This window comes from Doryrhamphus excisus, linkage group LG21, assembly GCF_037039965.1.
Source record: "Doryrhamphus excisus strain RoL-2023G ecotype Guam linkage group LG21, RoL_Dexc_Guam_v1.1, whole genome shotgun sequence".
Classification (NCBI taxonomy): Eukaryota; Metazoa; Chordata; class Actinopteri; order Syngnathiformes; family Syngnathidae; genus Doryrhamphus; species Doryrhamphus excisus.
In genome coordinates, this window is record NC_136377.1 from 10,677,122 (window position 1) to 10,703,992 (window position 26,871).

Consider the following 26,871-nt stretch of genomic DNA (forward strand, 5'->3'; position numbering starts at 1 on the left):
GAGAAGCACCAGTTATATTTCTTTACATATATAGACTTAGTTATAAGACTTTTTTTTACATATTTGTGTAGAATAGAAACATTTTATACTGTAACAATTACTTATCTGCCAGATGTGCATGATATGTCAAATGCTGCTACTGCCATAAAAAAAATTACATCAGGAGGTTGCCTACAGCCACAGCTGTTAATGCCATTGAAAGAAACCGGCTGTTATTTGCTTCAATAAACATAGCAAAAATGATTTGGCAGTTTCATGAATAAGCAACTATTAAAATACTGACTACTTGGTTAAAAGTACATAGAAATGTATAAAAATACATACTATTAGAGTGCCAACACTGCAATCAAAGACTGATGTTCTTCAAATGATGATACTGTTATTATAATCACATATTAATATAGTGAAGAGCACAGTTGTGTCATGACTACAGGCCTCCCTGGCTCGTCAGGCCTTCACATCATTTGTCTCCTCAGATGTCCTTCGAGCGCCACATCGATTTCCATCTTTGCAGCCAAGCTCGCTTTCAAGACCGGCTTTCACACTTTCTGTCATCCTCGGCAAAGTCCTTCAGCTCATGAATTGCGTGTAGCCCTCCGCGCCTGTTACTATGACATCCATCCAGATCCGCATGGCCTCCGGGGAAGGCGCCACCATGTAGTAAAGGCGGTCATGAGTCTTCACACAGAAGGTCAAAGACGGGTTGGGACTCTGGAAGATTCAATGGAGAAATTAGTTGTTTTTTTTATGAGGCACCAGTTGTATTGTCTTCCGAGACACATTAGGACAACAGATAATATGACTGCATATTTTCCTCACGCTCCCATTGGGACTGCTTATTAGCTGTATTTTTTCATGATATAAAGCAATGGAGGAGTGGAACGTGCATCGACTGTCAACCAGTCCACTAAAAGCCAGCTGGGATTGACATAATGGGATAATGCAGTATAATGATATCAGATCTGAGTTTGTGTCCGTTTCAAGTAGCCCTGCCCCTCTTCTATCAGCCAATCTGCTCATTTCTTCTCCTTGTGCTCCTTTTTTATTAAAAATTAGTAAGTAGAAAATAAGTAAAGAGGTTTACCTTAGTGGCACTGCGTAGGTGATCATAATAAACTTCCTCAATGGCCTGGAAGTAAATGAGTCCTTTCAGCTTGGTCTCATGCTTGTCTGGGAGATAATAAAGAAGAAAACAAATTGATTTATCGATTGATTGATCGATTTTTAGCATTATATTTCATGCATTGCCGTAGTTTCCTTTGATGAAAGACAGTTCCTAAAGTTTGAAATGAGCCAAGCGGTGTCAGGGTAAAAGTTAATTACCAGTGCAAGTCTATTTCAAGCCTTGCCCCAAGTCTTCAGCAGCCCATTAACCTGACTTGTTTTCTCTCAAACATGCTGATTGTCACTACTTCTGAGGCACGGGCACACTTTTTGTCAACAAAAAAATGCTTTGAGATTCCACCACTGTCCAAATAAACACAATATTCCTTTTGTCGCTACAGAGACAAACATCCGCCAACAATTAAAGGCAATCTTGTGCAACGGCGCCTTGTTCCGTGAGCCAAAACTGCTTAGTAATGAGATAAGTGTTTTTCAAACGCAACTTTGGTTTTAAATAGTCTGGAACAAGCCAGGAGCTAGCCTTCACCTCCAGAAAAACACATCTCGCCAAAGCATTGCCTCTGATTTCATCACCATCATCATCACCGTCATCTTAGTCAGGAGTGAGCGGGTGAAAAGGCTAGACGAGTGAGTGCAGCCAGAGAAGAATCATTTTAATACATGATTGTAAAATAATATACGTAAGTACGCCGATGAATTGTTCGACAAACTTGTATGATTGTTCCAAATCGGCGTGAATTTGATAAGCAAGAAAGTCTTGAAAAAAGACTTATTGCATCTTTAATTAGAGTCTACTTCCAGATGAACAGACGCTGGCTGACATAACAAAAACAAGAGCAAAGCCTTCCAAGCCCAGAACAGCAACAGTGATGCTGTTGGCTAAAGTGCATTCATCAAGTTTGGACCCCGAGTCTTCACCAGAAAGTTTATAATGAAAAGCCGATTCCAACTTGATCCCACTGATCTGAGGCTTTGAACTTTAAATTCATCTGTGGGCCTGATGGAAGAGAAGAAAAAAACACATATATTGCAAACTACTAATTTAATTTCTATTATGTTCTGCACTCTTTGTGTATGATACCAGCCCCGCCTCCACCCACACCCTCCCATTCTTAGTGCAAGATTCCAAGTCTCATTTCTTAGTCAGGACACAAGATGGCAAGGACACTTGTCATATTTTAATCTCGCAATATCTTGTGACACCGCAAGTAAAAAGTGGATCATTTTTGGAGCCGCATACTCAGCTCATACATTAAAGCTAAAGACACACAGACGTGTTCCCAGTGGGGCCCAGTACTCTGGAAAAAAAGTGGGGCCCTTAGTTGTGTTTTGTGTCCAGTATCTCATACAGAAACTTCCATGTACACGAATGATTCTGACATTGAAATAGCCATGTCATATTTTCTGATCCTTACCCACATAGTAACAGAAATTCCTCTTGAGTCGGTCAAAAACGAACCAGCGTTTCTTCCACGATTTGATTTTGCCGCCCATCTTAACCAGATGGCCTTTGCACATCTTCTCTGTGAGGATGACGAAGGGGCAAGTGTCGATGTTGTGGCCCGCCGACTCCACGTGGGCACGTAAGTCGAACTCCTCTTTGAGGTTGGGCAGGTAGCGCGTCATTGGACGGGCCTATGAAGAAAACAATACTTCAGTTGATATTTGCTACCAGTGCTTCATAGTCCATCCATCCATTTTCTATGCCGCTTCTCCTCACTAGGGGCACGGGGGTATGCTGGAGCCTATCCCAGCTTACTTCCGGCAAGAGGCGGGGTACACCCTGGACTGGTCGGCAACCAATCGCAGGACAAATTTAAATCATCAGTAAACTAAATAATCACAATGATGGCTCCTCTTCACTTCCCTGCTGACATTCTATGATCCGCCCATTTGCTCCTCCCTCCTGACACTTACTGACCTGGGAAAAGTGCTTCTCCCTCATCTTGACCTCCTCTTCCACCAGCCTCCTCCTGTGGGCCGTCTCGTCCAGGAGCCTCCTCTCGGCCTCCTCGCGTCTCTTGCGCTCCTCCTCCAGCAGATGTCGCCGAGCCTGCGCTTCCCTCTCCTGGGAACGTCATGGAGCAGATGGGGAGAGCAGTAAGACAAAACAGAGGAGAGAGAGTATGTTAATGGTAGGCAAATATTGCAGTACAAAGTGAATGGGAGCCACATGAGAGTTCAAGTCCCAGTCGCAGGTTTTTGTCAAATATTTCCCTGAAGTCTGTGTATAAAAGGTAATTCTTTGCTGATGTAAAATGATCCTTTGCAACGTTCATACACTCACAGCTATATCTACCTTGTGTCAATATGTGGAAACAATTCAAAGACTCCAAATAAAACTTACGACAGCATTTCACTACCTTGAGCCAACTGATCATATTGGTACAGAATTACATTTTCCCTTTACTGGCTTTACTGTGTTATGTACATGGCTATGCAATGGCATGTTATGCTATACTATCCTGTGTTGTGGTGGTCCTGTTATGTTGTGTGTTGTGCTATAGTGCAGTATGTTATGTCATGTAACGCTATGTTAGCATTTGTGTTGTTATTGTGTACGAATGGTAGCATTTGTGGTACTTTGTGGTACTTTGACCACAGGAAGATTCGTAATCATTTGAAATTTCTGATCTACAGTATAACATGTGAGAGCTTACTCTGTGCTCAATGAGTCTGGCTTTCTCCTGCTGTGCTTCCTTCAGCATCCTCTCCATCTCTTCCAACCTCTGGGCTTCCAACCCAGAAGCACTACAACAAAAAGACAGTAAAATAAGTAAATAAATGAATTAGGTTTCACTGTGGTAGCAACAGACTATGTAGAAGTCATTGGAGGCATTGACCTTTTACCTGACATGGAGTAAAGTGGGGTGTTACCATAGAAACAGAGTCTCTCACCTTTCTGGGGTACATGCTGAGTTGCTGGTGGAGACACTCGTCTCCAGGCTGTCTGAGCTCTCCAGACTGAGGGTGTCATACGCCTGGGTGCCGCTAGGTGGACACTGATGATGCAGGATGGAGTGATGTACTGTGGGAGATGCATCTGGAGAAGCAAGAAAGATTTCACAGATGTATAGTGCCCTCTACTGGCTATGTTAAGTAACTACAGCAGGCCAAGTACAGCACAGTTGGTGCGTCACATCTTATAAATATATATTAAAAGTACCTTTATTCGGCCTCCTGAAGTCCATGTCCAGTGGGTTTAACACATCTTTCAGTGCTAACTGTAAACCCTGAGAGACAGAAGGATGCATCACAATGTGAACACCTGATCATCACCTGAAGCTTATTTACCTTGTGGGACATTTTGTCACGCGCCACAGTGGAAGGAGTAGCAGTTGGAACACAGCTGATGGGAGGACACAACATTGTTTGTCCAACTTCCCCGTCTGATTTAGACTTCAGTAACTGAAACAACATGAAATGACTCATTTTGTGACATTCGAGTTTAACAGAATAGTAATTTACATACATTCACCCATATAAAATTAAATGTGTTGATGTTAGGAATTCTGACATTCATGAAACCATCTTGCGCGCCGTGGCCGTGCAGTGTTGCAAACTTTTGTTGCTACATCTGGTGAAACTCCAACCTCCCTTGACGACTTATTTTCTCAAAAGCGACTTGCGACTTTTTCTGGTGTTTTGGTCACTCAAAAGTGAAAGCACGTATTCTGCATTTTGTGTTCTCAGTGAGCAACGGTGGGTGCTGTTGACATTTCCGCCCGAAGGCAGTCACAAACCGGCAGTGTACAGTCAGCTTCCGCGGCACACTGCCTGGATACAATAGGAGGGTGTGTATATTATTGTTAATCTATTGCTACTCTTTAGCTGTAAAGTGGATGAAGTGGATTCTCTTATAATTCTTGGAGTAAATTTTAAGTCATGAATGAACCAGTTGCCCACCCTTGGCCATCTCTGTGTGGAGTTTGCATGTTCTCCCCGTGCATGCGTGGGTTTTCTCCGGGTACTCCGGTTTCCTCCCACATTCCAAAAACATGCTAGGTTAATTGGCCACTCCAAATTGTCCATAGGTATGAATGTGAGTGTGAATGGTTGTTTGTCTATATGTGCCCTGTGATTGGCTGGCGACCAGTCCAGGGTGTACCCCGCCTCTCGCCCAAAGACAGCTGGGATAGGCTCCAGCACCCCCGCGACCCTCTTGAGGAAAAAGCAGTAGAAAATGAATGAATGAATGAATGAATCAGTTGCTATTACATACCTTCACCAGAAGAGTGTGCTACTCACAAGTGTAGTACAAATGTGTGTGTGTAGTGTTAGAACTGAGCACTGCTGTTGGTGTGTTAAGTTCCGCACTCAAAAAGAGCTTCATACTCTGTGGTCATCTGTCAGGATGCTACATCTCTTACAAGATGCTACTTGCTAATATCACCTTCGAGCACTTCTTGGAGGTGACTATCGGTATTGATATTTTTTTGCCGTATTTCAGAACAGGTTTACCATACTATTAAAATGCATATGTTTGGGGCCATGTTTTTTTTCATTTGTTAGTGCATGATCTAACATGAGTTTACCTGCCCGTGTCTGCGTGCAGAAACAGACTTTGCAGGCAGTGGCGGAGGACTTGATTGAGGCTCCCCAGCAGCCATGATGTCCTGGTACCAGCGCTCGAGGTTAATAGGAGGCATTGCATTCCTGCTCAGTTCAGGCTGACTCTGAGGTGATAAAAGCAGCACAGCCAAAGGACAAAGAGGCAGCAGTGATAAGCATGGAGGTGTGCAAACAGCAACACCTGCCAATAATTTCAGATGCAACAGGCTTTGGAAGATAGGCAGTTTAACAGGTGAAAAACAAACCTTTGCAGAGAGAAGTGAGGAACCTGAGTGGCATGTGAAGGTGGAGTCAGGGGAGGCAAGGTGGAATGATGCAATAGACGATGAAGAAGAGGCATCGAGTCTCTGCATGCCAAAAATGTGGCTTAACTGACTGACCGTGATGTAGTCCTTCTCAGGGACACACACGGAGAGAAAAGAAAGGGAAGAGCAGAAAGTAGGTAGAGAAAAAGACAACTGGAATTCTAATTTGATGGCAGAGATCAGGCAGGAGTTCTACCTCACACGGCACAGTGTCGGCTACAGCAAGAGGGGGGCAGTAGAGGGCAGCAGGGGAAGAAGCGGAAGGATGCACAGAGGCGTTGCCATACATCTTATAGACATCAGACAGCCTGAGGTACTCCTGCATCAACAGCCAACACCACAAAAGGATACTCTGGAGGTGACTGAGCTAAACATCAGCCACAACATTAAGTACACCCGCACAAATAATTCAACCCAAAACAAAAGCTGTAGCTGCCTGAACAAAAACATTATGTTTAGTTTCCTGGTTCACTAAGGAGATAATATAACGTAACTGTACCACACTGCAAGATTAAATAACCTACATCAAGGTCAAACATTTCCTGACAGTCTGACTATACTAAACACTCCCTCGCCAATTTGTGGTTCGAATTTACACTACACTTCACTCTATCGCGGTTTTTCAAAAATGTATCAATCATGCTGTTCTGTGGTTGAATATGGCCTATTATTAGTCAAAATAGCCCTAAAATGGCACAATGAGCTAAAATACAGATTAAAGGCATTCAGAAGATGCATCCAAAGATGATGTGAATGATATGTAGTATTCTACACTGGTCACCAGGTACACACTAACACCACACTTGATTGCCAGAAAAACAGGCTTTTATTGCAAGGTTTGAATTATCTCACAAGAGTCACAATAATCCCTGGGCTACTGTTGAGGTCGTTAACCCTCACCAAGCTAAAACTCAACTCTGAACCCCCGGCGCCACTTCCTGTCTGCCGGGAACACATTTCTAGTAACACACGAGCATACACTATTTACTCTTACTCTGATTTAATATGAGTCTAAAGGTGATATAGGGATGTTAGTTCGTGTCTAGAACGCTCTAATGTTAAAACATAATTAAAATGCAAAAAATGCAATTTATAAATAACAAGTCCAACTTTGCAAAAATTCACTCGTGTCTACAACCAGTGAACCACGTTAAACGAGGGACTACAGAAATAAAAACAACTCCTTAAGTTTATCCCTGAGGTTGTCCCACCTACTCAAATGGGCTAGTCTGGAATGATAACCCCCTCTTCTTCACCCACATCTCCTTGTAACAGTGCGCAGGATCCATGACCCTTTTAAGCGTTCATTCACAATCAATAATCTTCATCCTTTCAATTGGCGCACTGCCACTCGAGAAACTATTAAGCAATGTTATCCTTCCACGGTGTCGCTATTGTTCTTCGCAGTCAACACACGTGAACCGAGGTTGTATTGGTCTGTATTGTCAACAGAAGCAGCTCTTGTATTGGTGCTCTTTAGATTGTGCAGGAGTACCCAACATTGTGGTTTGAGGATTAAAAAAGCAAACACTACTAAACTAATAATGAGCATGCTTAGAAGGTTCTAAGTTATATTTTTATATTATTTGTTTTTACCTCCTGTAGCCTAACTGGGTAGACTTCAGGGGAGTGGATGTGTGAGGTAGAGGAGGGACAAGGGTCCTCATAAACAAGGTCAGGTTCGCTGATATGGAGTAAATCCTGTTCAAAAAGCTCATCTAAGTTAAAAACAGTAAACATGGAAGGATTGTTGTTTGTGTGTGAGCAGCTCTCCTCCACGTGAACAACCTTATATGTTCTTCAGTGTACCTCATTCATTTTGCTGTTGGTCTTTGGGAAGTTCTTGCCACCCGTCATGGCGTGGTACCTCTTTTCCAAGGCACATAGCCTGTCCTGCTCCTAAATGGAAAAGAGCATCGCAGTTTGCATATGGTGCAGCGGTTAGCATGTGACAAGGGAGTACCTTTTGTAATAGCTGCAGAGTGGCTGTCTTTTCTTTGACCATCCTGTCACAGTCGCTAGCAGCTTGTAAGCCCAGTTCCTTCACCTGAGCTTCCAGAGCGGCCACCTTCTCCTGAGAGGAGATGTACATGATGTCAGTTACTGATTTCCTCAAGTAGTGCTTCACTTGAGCTTTTCTTGGACTTCTCACCTTCCTCTTGGCCACGCTGCAGTGATGCTCGGCTTGCTCCTGAAGAAACTGCGAACTCTGAATCTCCTTTTTCTCCTCCAGACTGCTCTCCTCCTCCAGCTGGCAGAACTCCAGTTCCTCAAACTGCTTGGTGCCGGAGTCTAGAGCTTCTGCTTTCTATCCGTACACAGGTTGAATAAAATAGTTAGGAAAAAAAATCAATCATGGTGCATCGTCCGTCAATTGGCACAAAGGTACAGTACATAATTAATCCCTGTCATTATGCACATCCCATGCAGTAACATAGTGTATGTCAGTGACTGAAAATATCCCACAAATAAAGGGGATTATCATAGTGTCATGCATGGAGACTTTTAGAGCTAAAATGTTAATAAGATTAATGATGATGACATGGCAGAAGTTAAGCAGTCAGAATAACAAAAGCAAAGCCTGCTGTATAGTCATACTGTATACTTACAAAAGGCATTGACTATAACATTTACTTAAAAAACATGATAGGCAGAAAAAGGAGAGCACAGAAATCAGTTGTACTTGAATGCTTGGATACAGTCAGGGTTATTATGTCTGTCTACTTTCTTTGGTGTTCAGTATATGGTAACTCACTGTTGCCAGCCAGTGGGCTGCGTGAGAACACTGACCCTGCTGAGCTGCTCCTGTAACTGTTCCCTTAGAGACAAGGGGCACTTATCAAACTGCCTCTTCAGCTCATTGTACTCATTCCTCTGCTTTTCCAGGACCTTCCGTTCAGCCGAGACATTAGCCCTCCCCTAAAAACACATGAAAAAACACACACACGCACACACACACAGTGTTCACACTAGGGATGGGCATGATTGATTGGTTCATCAATTTCTGCAGTCTGCGAACACACTGACGCAATTCAATACTTGGGACTCACACATAACAAACCAGCCCGTTTGCCCTGTACTCTATTATTCCGCAAAATCGAGCGCCCAAACAAAGCACCCTATGTGTTGCTAGTGAGACTGCTAAATAACCAGCCATGGGGCCCCAAAAAAGTTATGAGTGATAGAAATTTGAAGACTATAAAAAACACTATTGAATTAAATTTCACCAGGATGTACAGGAAGTCCGCATCAGCAACAAGTTCCATCCATTCGTAATTTACAAAGATTTCACATTGTTTTCTGAATGTACAACTATAATTATTCTCAATATAATGTATTTTTGTTAATATTCTTAGGTGTCTAGAATGGATTAACTGGATTTACATAATTTCCTCTCGTATCGTATATAGGGTTTGGTTTTAGTCTGACCGTTTGGAACAAATTCATGACGAACACTGAGGTTTCACTGTATTATATTCTGTAATAACTGCACAGTGTGAATCAAAATGTTTGCCCATGACCTGGTGCCAAATGCTAAGACCTACGTACGATTCTAACAAAGTTGTGTGCTAAAACAGATACTACATTAAATATGTACATTATTTTCAAGTTGGTAAAGTTAGCGTGTTGCTATTTAGCTGCAAGTCTGTTATTACACCATTCTGTTTTACCCGTTTGAATGGCCAATTGTTTTAAAATAATTATTTTGGGAATTTTATGTACAAACACAATGATGCAATTTATATTATCTTTTCTGTCCCCCAAAATAATATATATTTTAATATGTTCACTTGCCCATCCCTAGTCTAGACAACTTTTTTTTTTTATAAAAGACAACTGAAAAGTCATGCAACCAAGCATTTTTGCCCAAGGCAGTTCAAGTAAGTGAAATGAAGCACTTTACCATATTGTTAGAATTTGAGATGCTTCATTAATATTGTTTATGCCATGAAGCAAAAATAAAAGCTCATTCAGGTTGGAATCAGCAGTTTAGTGTCAGTCAAATCAGATTTCAGCTTTCATGTTAAGAGAAGCAGTAATGAGCTTTGCTGTTATAAGGGCACTCAGCCACTACACAAGCAACCAGTGGAAACCTGAGAAATTCCCTTGTGTTTTAGGCACATATCCAACATTTACATGCGCTGTGTATATTTTTTGCACAATGTTTTTTTTTGAGTGCAAACCTTGTCCTTCTCCCTTTGGGTGGCCTTGTTCAACTTGCTGAGTTTGAGGTGCAGCTGAGCAATGAGCTCTCGTTCGGCCTCCACCTGCTCCTGCTCGGCCTGCCTCTCGGCGTGAAGCAGAGCCTGCTCCATCTCCACCTGGGGAATGCACAAGGAGTCAGAGTTTAAAAATCATATTCACACGGGAAGGCTGGCATTGAATGACATGTAAACAAACAAAACGCTGCTAACCTTGAATGGAAAAATTGATAATTTACTAGCATACTGTAACTTGTGATAAAAAAAATGATAATTGACTGGTATAACTTAGGTAACAGTGTAAGTGTGACAAGCATTTCTGGAGCCTCGGCAAAGTATCTATAAGTTGCACTTCTTTTCATGGTTTAGCTGGTCCTGGAACTTGTCGTCGGGTGCGACTTACAGTATACATTTAAATACATATTTAACTTAATTTGTTTTTAAATTAAGCTAGGAGACCCGAGTTCAATTCCAAAATTGTCCATCTCTGTGTGGAGTTTGCATGTTCTCCTTGTGCATGCGTGGGTTTTCTCCGGGTACTCCGGTTTCCTCCCACATTCCAAAAACATGCTAGGTTAATTGTTGACTCCAAATTGTCCATAAGTATGAATATGAGTGTGAATGGTTGTTTGTCTATATGAGCCCTGTGATTGGCTGGTGACCAGTGCAGGATGCACCCCGCCTCTCGCCCGAAGACAGCTGGGATAGACTCCAGCACCCCCGCAATGAATTAATGTTTTTAAATTATAATTCCAACTGACTGACATGAACCAAGAATTTAACATAATCGTCAACAGTCGCGGGAGGGCACTCAACCAAGGATGAAAAATTTTATGGATTCAGTGATATGGAATGAGATCGGAAGCTTGGTGAACTTGCTTACCGGTGCTTGTTGGACTCACTGGCTTGTTGTGTTAACCTCTATTGTATGTTCTTTATGCTACTATGTAGCTCAATAATTGTTCATTGTTCACCTCGCCTGTTTTTGTGCGCTATTTTGTAGTTTAATAACTTGCCTTTCCGTAAGGAATGTCTATTCTTAGTCACTCTAAGTCTAGGCCCACTTCCATTTGATTTTTTTTCTCTTCATGATGCATTTCTTGACTGATGGGACTTTGGAAAATATAGCACCTCCTGTGGATGCAACTGCTTTATGAGACACACTTGCACCTGGCTTCTTTTATGGCGTAATTCATTTGCATATGATGAGGTAGAGAGTTTCAGTCAGGAAGTGACTCTTGGCCAAACATCTTCAGATGTCTATGGCCTCTGTATGCTGCCTGATCCCTTTGCAAAGGTAACAAACTGCTCAAATTCTATGCCTTTTATTTCGGGCAATCTCTTCCTCGGATAGGATAGATGTTTTTTTTTCCCACAACACCTCTTGCTTGGTCTCTTTCAACTGCTGCTCCAGCTCGCTGACTCTGTTCCTCAGGTCATCCACCCTGGCCAAGATCTTACTCCTCTCTTCTTCCAGGTGCGTCTTCTGTGGAACAGCTGACACCTCCTCACACTGTTTTCAAATTTGAATTGAAAGCTGTTATGAAATTCTTCAAGGGAGCAGAATACTTGCGATGCACTGAACCCACCTCTTGATGAGTGCTCTCTGTGCTGCTCGACTCCTCGGCCTGTGTCTCCTCATCGTTGTCCTTCATCTGCTGCATCTCTCCTCTTGTACCTGTAGCGCCTCTCAGCAGTCCGCTCCTCACCACCTCTGCCAGCTCTGCGGCGTTGTCTTCATGATTGTACCCCGCACACAGATTCAGGATGGTCTCTAGCCTCTGTCTCTCCTATAGAAGACGGGGGGGGGGCATCAAGAGGACTTTACATATATATCCTATTGCAGTGTGTCCTTGAGTGACATTGCCCCATTTGAGCAGCTGTCCCACAGCCACAGCGGTTGGATGGCTGTAACCTGATAGCAGGAGGCCCAAAGTTGATGTGTTTTGTCACAGTAGGGGGCCAACAAAGTTAAACCACACACACACACACACACACACACACACACACGAAGGGAAAAATGCAAACACCACACAGAGATGTTCTCCTGACTATGCGGTCAACATGCAGCATCATCAGCATCATGATTGCAATATAATGTACGGTACTTTTATAAATGTGTAATATTGGCATTTAAAATTCCTTACAAAGAGTTAAACTGATGGACTCTCATCACTAAGAACAATCGAACGCTTTCATTTACCAAAATAGGAGCAACATATATAATTATCATTCCAGTTGAACACAAATTAAGAGTTAGAGCAAAAACAACTGGTCCTGCAAAGCAAACACTGCTACTTTTAGCTGGTATTCAAATGGTCCAGGTTGTTCACCACCCAGTCCAGAGCAAAATTATAGTTCTCAGTAGTGCTGAGGTTCTGTTATGTTCCTGATGAAAAGTGATAAAATTACAGCTGAAACTCCCTCTGTGAACTTCAGAGTACAGAGCTAAAATGTTATGTAAACAAGCCGTAAAGTATTGGATTCAATAGATTGTAACATTTAGCTGTCATTTTAAGAATAATTAGTCTTTTCTATGTCACTTTCTCCCTTGCATTGACCTTTCCTTTTATCAAGCAGTAAAGTGCAACAAGGATCATTAACAATACAGAAGTTGTGCACACTGAGAGGAAATCCTCTCTTTGTCCTCTCTGGTCTATAAGTTTCATTAATGTGTTTCTATCTCAAAGCAGCTTCATCAACAAGTCATTCATTGTGTTTATAACAGCTGAATTAAAATTGTACATTACAATGCATTTAAGATCCAAATATGTCTTCTCGCTGTACTGTCATATTGACTCTATGATAATACTAACAACAATCTTCCTGCTGGCTGCACGGTGGTTAGCGCGCGGGCCACACAGCTAGGAGACTCCCTACAAGAGTATAAATAAATGCATTTTCCTGATTTGGTTAATGTGATAGTAGCCTATTTAATGTGTCCCAACAGAGCGTAGCTATTTCCTGCAACATTGTTTCCCCGTATTCTGCTCTTTAGGTTCCAAAGCCTCCTAAATGAACAAGTGCACAGTTGACGTCTTAGAAATGTTTGTTTTATTTTTGGCTGTCAAAAATAAGGCATTAACAGAAGTAACTAATATACCTCATTAAATATCAGCGCAAACTTCGGGGAAGAAGAGGGGTACACCCTGGACTGGTCGCTAGCCAATCCTACGGACAATTTGGAGTTGCCAATTAACCTGCATGTTTTTGGAATGGGGGAGGAAACTGGAATAACCAAATGGAGATTCGAACACAGGTCTTCCCGATCTCCTGACTGTGTAGCCAACATGCTAACCACTTGTCCACCATGCGGCCCCTGTACAATATCATACTGAATTACATCATAATACGTAACAAGAATGGAAGAATTCAGCTCATTCTGAGGAAATCTGATACAATTGTTGATCAGAAGTATCTACGAGTAGTATCTAATTTAATGAGTATCCAAGTCGTATCTACGAGTAGTATCTAATTTAATGAGATTCAACACAAGCCCCCAAAATCTGCTTTTATAAAACTCATGTCGGAGAAATATTAACTTAACAATAAATATGACATTTTTCCAATATTTTGGTGCCATATTTAGACACACAAGAGAAGAATCAGGTCAGTGCAATGCTACACCAATGCAAACCATAACAATAAACAGCCCTCTAGCACTGTCAGTCAAAGGTTGTTGACATCATACTGACGTCTGTCCTGTCCAAATACATATTGTCAGTAACTGTTATTTGTTACCAGAAACCGTTGAGTTCCTGAAATAGACCCCACCCACCCCACTGGCTCCTGTAGTCCCCTCAGCTGTCAAGAGGCCAGCTGGGGTGGGTGGGGGCTAGCGGGTATGGATGAATGATGCATAGCCAGTATGCAGTCTATGAAACTTCAGTATGGGTTTTAAAAGTAAACACCCCTTTCAAGTCACCTGTAAAATATAGTAGTGAGACCCTCTATAGATGTCCCCCTAGAGTCACAAGGCCCGTGTACAGTGCTAGTGCTATTGTTGGTAATAACACTGTAGGGAGGAGCACGAGTGGCTGTATGCCAAGAGATGAAGACAAGACATGGCGTCAGCATGCCACAAGTCATGATGTCTTCTCTGCTTAACTATATTTACATCATTTAAAAATATGTATGCACAACCAAGTGTCATACATTACAGCAGCAAAACTTAAAAATGTGGTAATCGACATGTATCAAATGTTCTGGGTGTCAAAAATATTAGGTAGGCTTGCACAATCTAATGAGATCCGATACATACAGTATTAATTTAGTAATAGTACTAGTTTTCTGCACTACTAGTGTTTTCTCCTCTTTCATAGATTCTCTATTGTGTAAAATTGGGATTTTTTACAAGACACATGCAATAAATTGATGATTTGTTTTTAGTGTCAGATGCTATAAAATGATATTTATGGCGCCCCCTATGGGTTGTGATCAAAGTCATTTGGAAGGAATGCCAGGAATGCATTTAATACAGATAAGTTTTATAATTGTTAGATAAACGGTCCATGACTTACGGGCTACTTGCTAAGTCTGTAAGACTTTTTGACAGTTGTGTTTTCCAACCAATCTTCACAAATCTTCCAGACATGTGCCTGTGAGTCCCTTAAAGGTGTTTGCCAAATTCCGTGCCGATTCAGATAAACACATCAAAGTTATAATAGGTGTTTTGTAGCGTGCACTGAGCTGTGTAAGAAATTCAAAGTCACTTTATATCAAATCTGAATTAGTAGTAGGTTAGTTGTTCTCCTATATTCTCTGAGGTGCCTCACTTACCAATTTCTCCATTTCCTGCTCCCGTAGCCTCTCCTCCCTTTGCCAGCGGTGGTATTCCAGTAGTTCATCCTCATTGTCGCTAATGGCGGAGATGCTGTTCTTGCGCTCCCGGCTGTACGGTTTTAGAGTATTTGATTCCTTGCCGGATGATCCGTTCTTGCACGGGGTCTTTCTTTGGCTGTGTGGGCTCACAGAAGGAGATGAGCCACACAGAGGAGCTGTGACGAGGCTGGAGTTAGCCTGTTGTCTCCCTCCAGGCTCCTGTGCTGTCACAGCAGAAGGATTCTGAGCATACAACACCCTCATGGTCTCAGCTTTAGAGGGGGCTTTGCGATGACCCTGCGGGCTACCCTGGACAGGCTTGGTGGGGAAGCTCTGCGATCCTGGAGTTCCTCTGCGGGACATATACGGGCTAAGAGGAGGAAGGCCGGTGGATCCAGTCGGCTCAGGAGTTCTAAGCCTCTGTTGGGCATCTGCATGAGTGAGCTGATCTCGCATGGGACTTGGGTGTCTCCTCTGGAGAGATGAACCTCTCACTCGAGGGCTTGCTGGAGCTGCCGGTGAGGAGTGGTGACTTATGCTCTGTCCAGACCCCCTACTGGGCAATGTGGGGCTTGATGTGACCTCTGACCTGACATTCCTAAGAAGCTTTGGGCTTTCTTGTGTTCGCTGCCCATTATTCGTACAACTTGGGGTCACAGTGAGGGAGGTTCGGGGATGGGGCACAGGTGTGCTGGACCTGGGAGGTACAGGTGGAGTCTTTCCCACAGAAGTCCTGCTGTCCTCTTTTGTACTGCTGCTTCTCCCATTTAAAATGCCTTGAGCGGGCTGATGAAGTGACAACTTTGTGGTTTTTGGAGATGACGGCACCTGGTGTGAGAGACTCTCATGGATGTCCTTTACCAGGCTGCTGATTTTGGAGCCACCATTGGCGTTAAAAGACTGATGGTTCCCATTCGGGATACTGTGGGAGTCTGCAGGAGGGAGACATGCAAAACACTTGTGCATGAGGATCGCCGTTAAATAAACAAAGAGGCACACCCAGGAGGACAGTTGCACAAACAAACAAACCAACAGAGGAGGAATCTACCCAGGGTCACCTTAAAAGGAAGAATGGGCTAGCTTGGATGTGCTATTGTCCGCTCATACACACATTGTTTCTCTGTTGGCTGGGATAGTGATAAATGTCTTGGGGCCGGTGTTCTGTGGTGGGGATGTTATGCTACTCAGTTGTGTTGTAATCCTTCAGGGATCTGGAGCTTCTAAATATAAAAGCTGCAGCCATGTGCCTCTCGTGAAATCAGGGCTTGGTCAGGAAAGAGTGGGCCCAACGCTGGGAAGGGTGTGGTGTGGTTACGGCTCTTTTTATCCAATAAGGTCAGTGGAGAATGGACTAAATATCACTTAAAGATATCACGTAAAGAACCACAGTTGGCCACATACGCACACTAACCAGGCATTTAATTGAGTACACTTTACAATTTAATGAGATTATCATCATTCGTTTTGATGACATTTTATTTTACTTTACTTGGTGTATCTGTATAATTATAATTATTCATACTGTAACCTGTAACTAATAAGTTTACCATGTTTGGTTACACGACAAAGGCAAAAATATTAAGACATAATGAATATATTGTTTAATTAATTACCTTGGACAAAGTCACAACGGAATTGTATTATCATTGTAGAATTGGATGTTAATAGAGAATTGATTATTCTACTGTCAAAGTACCTGGTAATTTAACAATGAAACTAAAAAGGCACATTTACGATTTATGAAAATTTGATTTTTTTTTTGCCATTGTGATGTTGAGCAATGGGGACACACCTCGAGTGTAATGGGTAGATTTAAATGGACCAGATCCTGCTGAATGTAGGCCATAGATAATGAGTTCTCAACAAGTTATTTCTGCGTCATCTCATGGATGATGACCAGGAGTTCATCCAAATTCTAAAAGCCTACCTCTAACCCACGGAGGAGATGCACAAGTCAAAGCACAACCATCCATTCATTTTCTGTTCCACTTGTCCCCACTAGGATCACAGGGCAAGAGGCGCCAGCCAATCCCAGAGCACATACGTACGTACTGTATAGACCAGGGATCTCAAACACGCAGCCCGCGGGCCAAATGTGGCCCGCAGGACACTAGTTTGAGGCCCCCGCCTTGATATGAAAGTTTAATGTTAGTGCGGCCCGCACAAGTTTGATATGGATCCTGTATGGTATCATGTACCCAGAAAAAATTATTACGTTTGATTAATGTTCATGTTAAAGGTTAAATAACTCTTAATAGTTATCCTCCCTATCTGTGTGGAAGTGGTAAGTTTTTGGCTATTTAAGTTTAAAGGAAATAACTTGAAGGCTACCGTTTAGGTCGCTAGCTCTCTAGTTTGCGAGTTAGCATGTGTCTCAAGACCCTGCAGTTGCGCAATATGTTGTAAATAAAAAGAGTATAAATGTGACTATAGTCGTGTTTTGTCATGTCTACAGGGCTCTAATAATGCTTTGTTCATTTTAATCTGAAAAAAATAATTACCCACCAACTATATGTGGTTTAAGTTTTTATTATTTACCGTTTTATTGTTATTATATTTATTTATTTTTATATTATATTTATATATTTATTACTCTTTATTCTTGATTTGTTTATTTATTTTTCATCTTATTTTGTGTAGAAAAATAAAAAGTAAGATATTTGAGAACAGTGGAATGTTTTATCAGTGCTTTTCTTGTAGAAAATCGAAACCAAAGCAAAGTTTATTCATTTTTCGGTTTTTAATAAATGCGTTTTTTTGGAAAACCGGATGCGGCTCAGTCTCGCCCAGACCCTAGCTCCAGTGGCCCCCAAGTAAATTGAGTTTGAGACCCCTGGTATAGACAAACAACTATCCGCACTCGTATGCATGCCGAAAGACAATTTGGAGACTCAAAGCACAACCGTATTGGTTAATTCATATAAACCTTCCTTTGAATTTAGGTTCTCTTGTGTTTTTTGTGAGGGATCCAATCATTATCCTGGCAGGAATATTAGCTTTTACAATAAGATGAAACCCAAGTGCCCATACTAAACAATAAAGAAATTCCCCCGCTCTTATGCACACATTTGTCATTGACTAATTTGGATTTAATATGGACGTTGTAGTGTAGCAGGCCTACTGTAACTTACCAGAAGGTTGTGTTTTTGATGCGCTCAGTGCTTGGCTTCCTCCAGGCAGCATGTTCTTCATCCTCAGAGCCTCTTGTGGATGATTGAAGCGGAAAAATGTAGACTGACCAAAACACAGCATGCAGCCTGTCGGTAGGGAAGATCATATGGATATCGGTCGACCAATGTTTTCTGACGGTATTGGCATAAAAATGAGCTATTGGTTCATATGCCGATGATTATGTCAGCGCACAGGTGGTGATGTCATGCTCCACACAGCAACAAGCTTGCAAGCTTAGGATGTCTGAGATCTGGGATTATTTTCACATCAATATTGAATGATTATGTGAGGGGAGAGTAAGGTATCTTATTTGACACCTCAGGAAGAATCATTCAGTCACAAGCAGCTAGTGCACTACTAAAGCTAACTTACTGATTGTGACTGATTATAAGTTTTAATCAAAGCTTAAACTCACATATGACAATCGCTCCTTCCTCTGCATCTGCGGCTACTTCCTGAGATGGTGGTTTACATCCAAAGGGTATTCCACCAGGAGTTAAATAAGGTGTTAAAAATCCAAATGATATTAATGAAACACATTTCCTTGTGCCAGACTTCCACGTGTGTCCTTTGGATGAAGCAGGGATTGAAAAAAATAAATAGTTAAGCAGCTGCTGCCTCTACACACACTGGCTGATAGCTGGCTTCAAATGACATCCAGTGTAGCTGCTGGCAAAGATCCCAAAAAAAGGTTGAACTTGGGGGCGGGACTGTGCTGATGCCCTTTTTACCCTAAGTATGCACGTGATTGTATAGATGTGCATTTGATCATCTCATAGTCATCTCATGAAAGGAAGGAGGTGTCCGATTGCTTTGTAAAGAGTAGACATACTGGTTCATTTCAAACAAACATGTGTATGTTACAGTGCTTTTGTTTACCTTGTGACAGGCGATGAGGTTTCGTGATGGGGAGCCCATCTACAGAGCACTGGTTTCCACACGGGTATAAGGTGATAGTGCCCGCTTGGTTTTCAACGTAGCAATGTTGAGCTTTAATGCCGGGTCCCTGCAGAGGGATGTCTGTCCCTCCACTGCCTAGTGTTGTTCTCCCTACACGCAAAACAACAACATATTCCCAGCGTCATTTAATGGATGCCCATGCGCACTTGTGAATACCTTGGTGATGTATTCTTGGGTCTGAGGCTCAAAGCCAGCACTCAAGCGCACGCGTAACAGAGGTCAAGACCGCGTGGGTGGAGTCACAAATGTAGTCAACACATAGTTGAGCGCTGAGTGACAGGTGGTATGCTGCGGAGATAGGCTAAGCTCGGCACACGTCAGATGTTAGTTATTTGATTGGGTGACTCAGTCTGCATGATTCGGTTGGGTTGCAGATCTCGGAAGTGGGATGGGCTTATGTGTATGTTGCAACTGAAATCTATATACGGTGTTCTTCTGACAAGTACAGTGGCACCTTGGTTTTCACTATTAACGTGTTCCACAATCCATCCGTCCATTTTCTGGCCAGGCAGCCATGGCTGCCCCAAAGAACGGCTCTGCTGGGAATAGTGCATTGTGGGAAGAAGTTAAAATAATTGCACATTTTAAAAAAAATCATTCATAATCCTTACGTGAAACATAAACACGCATTTATTTCCATTTTCTGTGTATTACAAATAAAGGGCAGTTCCCCTTTAAACTTGTATTTGTACTTGTCTAGTGGTTAGCGTGCAGACCTCACAGCTACGAGACCAGGGTTCAATTCCACCCTCGGCCATCTCTGTGTGGAGTTTGCATCTTCTCCCTGTGTGTGGGTTTTCTCCGGGTTTTTCTCCGGGTACCCCGGTTTCCTCCCACATTCCAAAAACATGCTAGGTTAATTGGCGACTCCAAATTGTCCATAGGTATGAATGTGAGTGTGAATGGTTGTTTGTCTATATGTGTACCCCGCCTCTCACCCAAAGACAGCTGGGATAGGCTCCAGCACCCCCCGCGACCCTTGTGAGGAGAAAGCGGTAGAAAATGAATGAATGAGTGTTAAGTTGCTGTGTGATGATTTTATGTTTCCTTGTAATTTTTGGACTCTTTGGAGTACAACGCAAACAAGCGATAGAAAGTTAACATACGAGAGAGCTACAGATGAAGACGGGACATGCTCATGCTTCTCAGATGATGCTGGACTTTGGGGCCCCTGGGTAGTTGCCTAGTTTGCCTATAGCATTGCTTCTCAAATAGGGGGGTGGTGCGGTTAATTGGTGCAGTATTTAGTGCAGAACTGCTAACATGTATGAATTTGTCATGCATTTTGCTGTTTTGAGTTCAGTCTGTACAGTACAGACAACTAAATACATACTGTATCAGTTTCTCAACTGTATTTGAAATCTTAGCTGTATTTGATCAGAAAATGTGTAAATTCAGTGATTTCCTCAAGAAAAATTGTGATTGAAATCATACAGAAAATACATTTAGAATGCAGTTCAAGTGACAAATTTATCTTATTTATTTGTTATTGTATTTTTCATCACAAGGCTCTGTCTCACTTGGCTCCTCTGACCATATATCACTGATAATTATTACATGTAACACCCCGAAAAGAGACACAAATTTGTTTTACCTTCTTGCAGTGGCAGCAATGTGATTGCTGTGCTCAAGCGTCCACTTCCCAAACTGACCAGGTGAGGGCGCTCTGCCTGGACTTTCAGGGACTTGCCAGTTTCAATCAGGTCTAAAGGAGTGCCCTGTCAAAAGAAAAACAAATATGTCTTTCGAAGTATGGAATAATACTCGCACATTCTTGCTCTTTTGGGTGACAAGTAGGCTAATAGCAAGTATTCAAATCCTTTAACCATTTAGAGCATCAGTTGTATCTGCTGTCCCTAAACGGAGACGCATAACTCACCTGCAGGACTTGGTGTGTCTCTCTGCCACGCTCCACTCTTTTCCCACCACTGCGTTCCATGTCGGCTGGCCCGATGTCCGAATTATCTGACACCTGATGATCCTGAAGGCGACACAGAGCTTGATGCACATGGAAATACGTACAGAGAGAACTGGGAATTGTGCTACTACAGTTGAACTACAATGGGAACAGTGGCTTCCATAGAGACCTCATGCCCCAGTTATAAGACCACGTGACTCAGACTATTATACAGGCTGATTGTTTCTCCACAACTTGCTGGATAGAATGCTGGCACTGATTTACGCTTCAGTCCATTGGCAGGATTTTACATGCTGACTGATGAACATGGATTTGTCAACATAAGTTGTTTTGCAAATAGCATCCCAAGCTTGCTTTGGAGTTGTTGCAGATAACACAGCAAAGCTCTGCAGGTGCTTGCTTCACACATGAGGCTTCACGTTGCTTGCCTGCCTGCCCTGACCAAAGATGACTGCCATAGATACACACTAGGTCTGCAGGCAGATGTTGCAGATTACATCCATCTGTTGGCACATCATGGTCCCATCAGGAGAGAGGAAACAACAATCGACAAAACCCAGACATGACTCAGACAGACACACATGGACACACACCCAATAATATTGCATTAAAAACAGGAATCTCTTTCAGAAAAACATCGGAACAATTTAATTGTACTATTGAAAATGCATACAATCAACAAATTTACACAAAAAGATGAACGTAGTGGGACTTACAAAAGGGTTAAAATGCCACTCTAAGCTGATTCTATGTGCTATAATTCTCATAGAGACATTAATTGAAACTATCACAGTATATCATAGCAAACCATCAATACCACACAAACATATTGGAGAGGACACCGGGGGTAGCAGTAGTACTTCAGAGTCTAGAGCTAATGCAAAGCAACAGGGTACACGCTTGTGTGCATGAGTGACAGGAAGTAAAGCTCTGACTCGCTAAGAAGAAGTTGTGTGGCACCACCTGTTGGCTTGTATGCATAAATGATTAGACCCCAAACACATGGCTACGTTGACCGCATTCATTCATTTTCTACTGTTTCTATGCCAGCTTGGCCTCACTAGGGTCACGGAGTATGTAGGATGGAACCTATCCCAGCTAACTGTGGGTGACAGGCAGGGTACCAGGGTACCAGGGTACCAGGGTACCAGGGTACTGGTTACTAGCCAATGGCAGGGCACATCGTATAGATAAACAACCATTCACACTCACAACCCACAGATGCAAACTCCACAGCGGAGAGTCGAACCCAGATCTTACAGATCTCCTGACTGTGTGGCCAACATGCTAACTACTAGTCCACTGTTTATTTATCAAACCTATATCTACATACAGAAGCTTGGTCACATTTGAAAAACTTGTGGTCACATTTCTTTGCCCATCCTAAATGATCCACACGTTCAGGCCAACTTGTTGAGTAGTTAATTCAGACCCTTAATCTCTGTACTGTAAGGCCAACAGGCTAACTAACCACTTGTCAACCATATGGTGCCTGATTTTATTTTGGTTTGATACATTTTAGCATCAGTATGAATGATTGACACCATTCCTTTTTGCCTGTAATCTTTCAGCAGCTACAAAATGACCACATCATCTTCATGGCACAACATCACATGACAGATGCAACAAACCCAAAGGCCCAAGCACTTTGTTGCTATATTCTGACATCAATGTGTAACAAAAATGCATGAAAAACATGCCCAAAACCATCCACATCTGCTGCTCTTCTTATTTATCCTGCCACGGGCTGAGACAAGAGGGCGTTATGTCTGCGTCTGATGTCACTCCAGATGAGAACGCTGGGTGAAACCACTTTATGTGACAATCCCATCCAGTGTGTTGCAAGTCTGACTCTTTGAGTGGACCCAGTGACACAGAGAACAGACCGTGCTCTGACACTGGAGCCCTTTCGCCTCTCCTGCTGGCCCCCACTGACTGCCAACGCTCGCCCTCATGCAAGCCACACAATCACACACACACACACACACAGTGAGAGAGTGCAGCCAGGGTCCGTGTGTCTTGTCTTTGTGACTCACATATGCTGCTGCCACCTCCCATAAGCTCATTTTAACACACCCAAAGCCAAAGTTATAAATGTGAGGCTACAACTGGAACCTGTCATTATTGGGCCAGTAATGTCCTTCAGAGCGGCTGTGAGCCTCTGAAAATAGACACCACCAGCCGCACAGTCTGGGCTGTGACTTTTAAAGAGACATCACATCTGCTATGGGTGATAATGCAAGGAGGAACTGAGAAAAATATACTACTACTATACTTTGAATTAGGAGTTATGACAGTGTCATAGCAGCAAAGGGACAAGCAGGTATTTCTAACACAATACAAACAAGCAGTTTACTTCCTTCCACTCATCCACATGCACCACCTACCATCTCTTTATTGACAAAGAATCCCAGTTACATCCATGAATCAGTGTGCAGCTCAGTATTCCACAGAGCGGTGTCCACATTGTTGTTTATGCCTTGTCTGAAGCTGTTTCCATTCTCCCACTGAGTTCCTCGGCAAGTTCCCTCCTCCCAGCCCCTTCTCCTCCCATCTTGGTGCAGAGTTACTTGCATGACCTCCAGTAGAAGGTTTTTTTTTTTTTACCTCTCCTCTCTTTGAGGACAGATCCCATGTGAGTAAAGAACTGTCAAGGACCACCACAGGCGATCAGAGGGCTTAAGTCAAATGCTCTCCTATGAGTTTGCTGGTGAAGCAGGTGGAGTCGGGATCTAGGATGGGAAGGACATGTGTAGGAGTTGACGGAACAACTGGCTTCCTGACCCTGCCTTCAATGAGACACATAGGGGTATTTCCACATATATCGATCATTCATGATGACATAATAATGCATGATGGGACAGACAGAACTAGCTCAGGAAGTGAGTAAAACACATGCTCTATCCATCCAGGCGTCCCCCGGGAAAAAACTGGGCTCAGAGGCCAATGATGTGAGTGGAAATGAGTGGGAGAATGAGCCCACTGTTAGTCCCTCATGTCTTTTCCCATGGTCAGGCCCACAGACGAAGTGGAGGAATTGAAACATACAAGACTCAAAGGAACAACACAAACAGAAAGAAGTCAAGTAACTAGCAGACCTTTTGTAAAACAAAGTCTGTTGTGAAGTTTCTCATGCGGGGAAAGCCCTGATAATACGATTTTGAAAGTAAGTACACCCTCACATATCAGTCCTTGCCGTAAAACCTTTGCTATACAGTAAAGTCTCGCTATATCGATATTGTCGGGAGTCGGAAAAAATATCGATATAACCGGACTGTCAATATATCCGATCCTGCGCCGAACTGCATTAAAAGTGGGCAATAATGCACTCGACATTGTTCTATAGTATAGAACAATGTCGAGAAGCTTAAATCAATCTTTGCTTAAGGATTTCAATACCAAAAAAGAACACGGCGAACGGCTGCTTCCAGTCAACTTTATTTTTCACACTTCCACCACCAGAGCGCAGCGCACACACCGATTCCCGCACTTCCTGGTTCACAGGTCATGCTCAACCGCCCCACATATCTGGCCAAACACATGCCTGCAACAGAAGAACCAACTGCGTTCGTGGTTTCTCTCATGTGTATAGAATCTATACACACGAGAGAAACCACGAACGCCAGCATGTACATATGAAAAACAGTGATTATTGCAAGCGATAAAAAGATATCTGAATACAACACAATTAAATACATGTATTTGTACGCTTGTGTCTTCGTTGGAATAGGTGTGTATGCTATGTCAGTTGGTTCTTCTGTTGCAGGCATGTGTTTGGCCAGCTATGTGGGGCGGGTTGAGCATGACCTGTGAACCAGGAAGTGCGTGAATCGGTGTGTGTGCTGCACTCTGGTGGTGGAAGTGTGAAAATAAAGTTGACTGGAAGCAGCCGTTTGCTGTGTTCTTTTTTGGTATTGAAATCCTTAAGCAAAGATTGATTTAAGCTGCTTTTGTATCGATATAAGCAGACCAAATTGGCTGGCGGGAGATGAAAAGGGCATCGTAGTAACCGGATTATCATAATAACCGGTATCGTACTAATGGAACTAATTATATCATAAAAGACTAGAAATTTGCCGGGAAATGAAAATAGTATCGTAATAAGCAGTACTTCGATATAACCGATATCGATATAACGAGACTTTACTGTATTCCTCACTGAGCACTCTAAATTGTGAATGGCGTTATTATCCGACTAGTACTTGCTCATTATCCTGGATTAGTTGTTACTCAACTACAAAAAAACAGGCGTATTTTAATGGTATTAACTATTTTTCTAACTGCTTTACATACTGTAAACATGCTTATTTACTATAACCAGTGCAGTGGAATCTTGGGTAGAGTACAGCTCGTGTTTTTCAGTCAATTTACGGCAAAACTTTACCTTGGTATGTGTATATTTTCCAGTTAGCGTACAATATAGTGAGTGTCATTCTGCTAATACACTGTGAGTCCAGCTGTGTATTTTATCACAGATTGTTAGCAGCCTATTGGACTGCCAATATATGGCAACAGAAACCAGAAGTCAGGGTTGCCCTGTTGTCTGTGATCTCAGCAGAGGTTGACTATGCAGTTCTTTGCTAATTAGCACAGCAATGCCACAATTCTCAGAAATCTTAACACAAAACACGTTTTTATTTTTTTGCATGTTTTCCTGGCCTGCCCAATGTAAAAGACTACTGAGAAACATATTTATTTATCTGTACTGTACAGACTGAACCTGAAACTGTGGGCTACTGTGTGTGTACCTACTGATTATGGTGGTGAGTCTGAGGTTTCTAAGAATGATGTTTCCGGTTGTAGATCTAGACTGTTGAACTTGTGTGACCTGCTGTCACTGACCAGGAAAGCAGATGTGTGCAGGATGTCTGCATGAGTGACCACAGAAAGGAGGAAGAAGAAAGTGCGGACAAGAGCAGATGGCAAAGGAAGCATTTCAGTTTTACAGGTGGTGACACTATTGGTTAGGTTGTGTGGCGCTATTTTATCACCTTTAAAAAAAACTGATTACTGATATCCAGCAGTTAAAATGTGAAAATGCAATTTACCAGGAAGTCAAAAATATACTCACACATGCAGATGTGCACCTCATAATCCAACAGAAACAATTTCATAATCCCTCATGATCAAACTGTTACTCGATTACCTGCAAGATCAGAATGATGCATGGTAAAAAATCTTCCTCACACACACTGAGAAGACAGTGAATGAGAAGTAACTGGGTCATAATGGGATGATAATGTGAAGCTGGTACAATAGCTCCATTATCCCATATTTCTCTCTCCTGCATGCAATCATTGTCACACACCAGCAAGCAGACATTGTAGCTCCTCATTACCCAATCAGACTGGGAACATCCTCTTGCTGCCGGTGGAATGATTCAGCTGAAAGATGTACAAACAAGACGCTCAAATCCTCACAAGTGCCGCTGTCTTCCAGAGAATGAAAATATGTTCTGTTCCGATTGCATCTGGCTGCCAGGCCCATCCCTCTTTTCTTTCCTCGCCTATCATTTCCTATGCTATTGTTAAATCTAACCCATGCTGTCCTTAAGTGGCTCTTCATACATCTTCTAGATCAAAACTTTTTTTCATATTCACTAGACCTTTTTAATATTGTTTGTCTATAAATTGAATTAAGAAGCAGACACTCTCATCTCAAATTTTGTCTTGTCAAAGTTGAAAAGTGCAGAGCTGGAAATTACAGCCATCACAGCCAAGGGATATTTTAAAAATTCCTAACGGGCTGGAATTTGTAGCGTGGCAGTAAGTGTTGGCGGACACGTCGTCAAAGCCAA

At 42.5% G+C, this 26,871-nt stretch overlaps 1 protein-coding gene across 6 annotated transcripts; it reads right to left on the reverse strand.

Annotated features, from left to right (window-relative positions):
* Positions 1 to 26,551, reverse strand: phldb1a (pleckstrin homology-like domain, family B, member 1a). Of its 6 annotated transcripts, XM_058088102.2 has the most exons (26): positions 26,413 to 26,551; positions 26,146 to 26,220; positions 21,036 to 21,137; positions 20,751 to 20,874; positions 19,076 to 19,246; positions 18,157 to 18,282; positions 14,984 to 15,957; positions 11,794 to 11,994; positions 11,586 to 11,717; positions 10,187 to 10,324; positions 8,793 to 8,921; positions 8,155 to 8,310; positions 7,966 to 8,076; positions 7,812 to 7,901; positions 7,599 to 7,703; positions 6,199 to 6,321; positions 5,943 to 6,089; positions 5,661 to 5,801; positions 4,420 to 4,533; positions 4,292 to 4,358; positions 4,024 to 4,168; positions 3,786 to 3,876; positions 3,047 to 3,193; positions 2,541 to 2,760; positions 1,085 to 1,170; positions 1 to 711 (listed from the first exon to the last, which is right to left on the reverse strand). In XM_058088102.2, the coding sequence occupies exons 2-26, from the start codon at positions 26,164 to 26,166 to the stop codon at positions 571 to 573; spliced, it is 4,002 nt and encodes a 1,333-aa protein (XP_057944085.2). In that variant the 5' UTR covers positions 26,167 to 26,220; positions 26,413 to 26,551; the 3' UTR covers positions 1 to 570. The 6 variants fall into 6 exon arrangements, with proteins under 6 accessions (XP_057944085.2, XP_057944088.2, XP_057944086.2 ...); XM_058088105.2 differs by lacking the exon at positions 8,793 to 8,921; XM_058088103.2 differs by lacking the exon at positions 7,599 to 7,703.
* Between the last annotated feature and the right edge of the window lie 320 nt (positions 26,552 to 26,871).

What these genes read in the sequence shown, in the direction of transcription:
- phldb1a (XM_058088102.2), bottom strand. Translation starts at nt 26,166, where the DNA reads ATGAGGTGCACATCTGCATGT. An exon ending in CCGACACTGTGCCGTGTGAG is followed by an intron (nt 6,090 to 6,198) that starts GTAGAACTCCTG and finishes GTCCCTGAGAAG; the next exon opens with GACTACATCACGGTCAGTCA. An exon ending in CTGCACGCAGACACGGGCAG is followed by an intron (nt 4,534 to 5,660) that starts GTAAACTCATGT and finishes ATGTTGTTTCAG; the next exon opens with TTACTGAAGTCTAAATCAGA.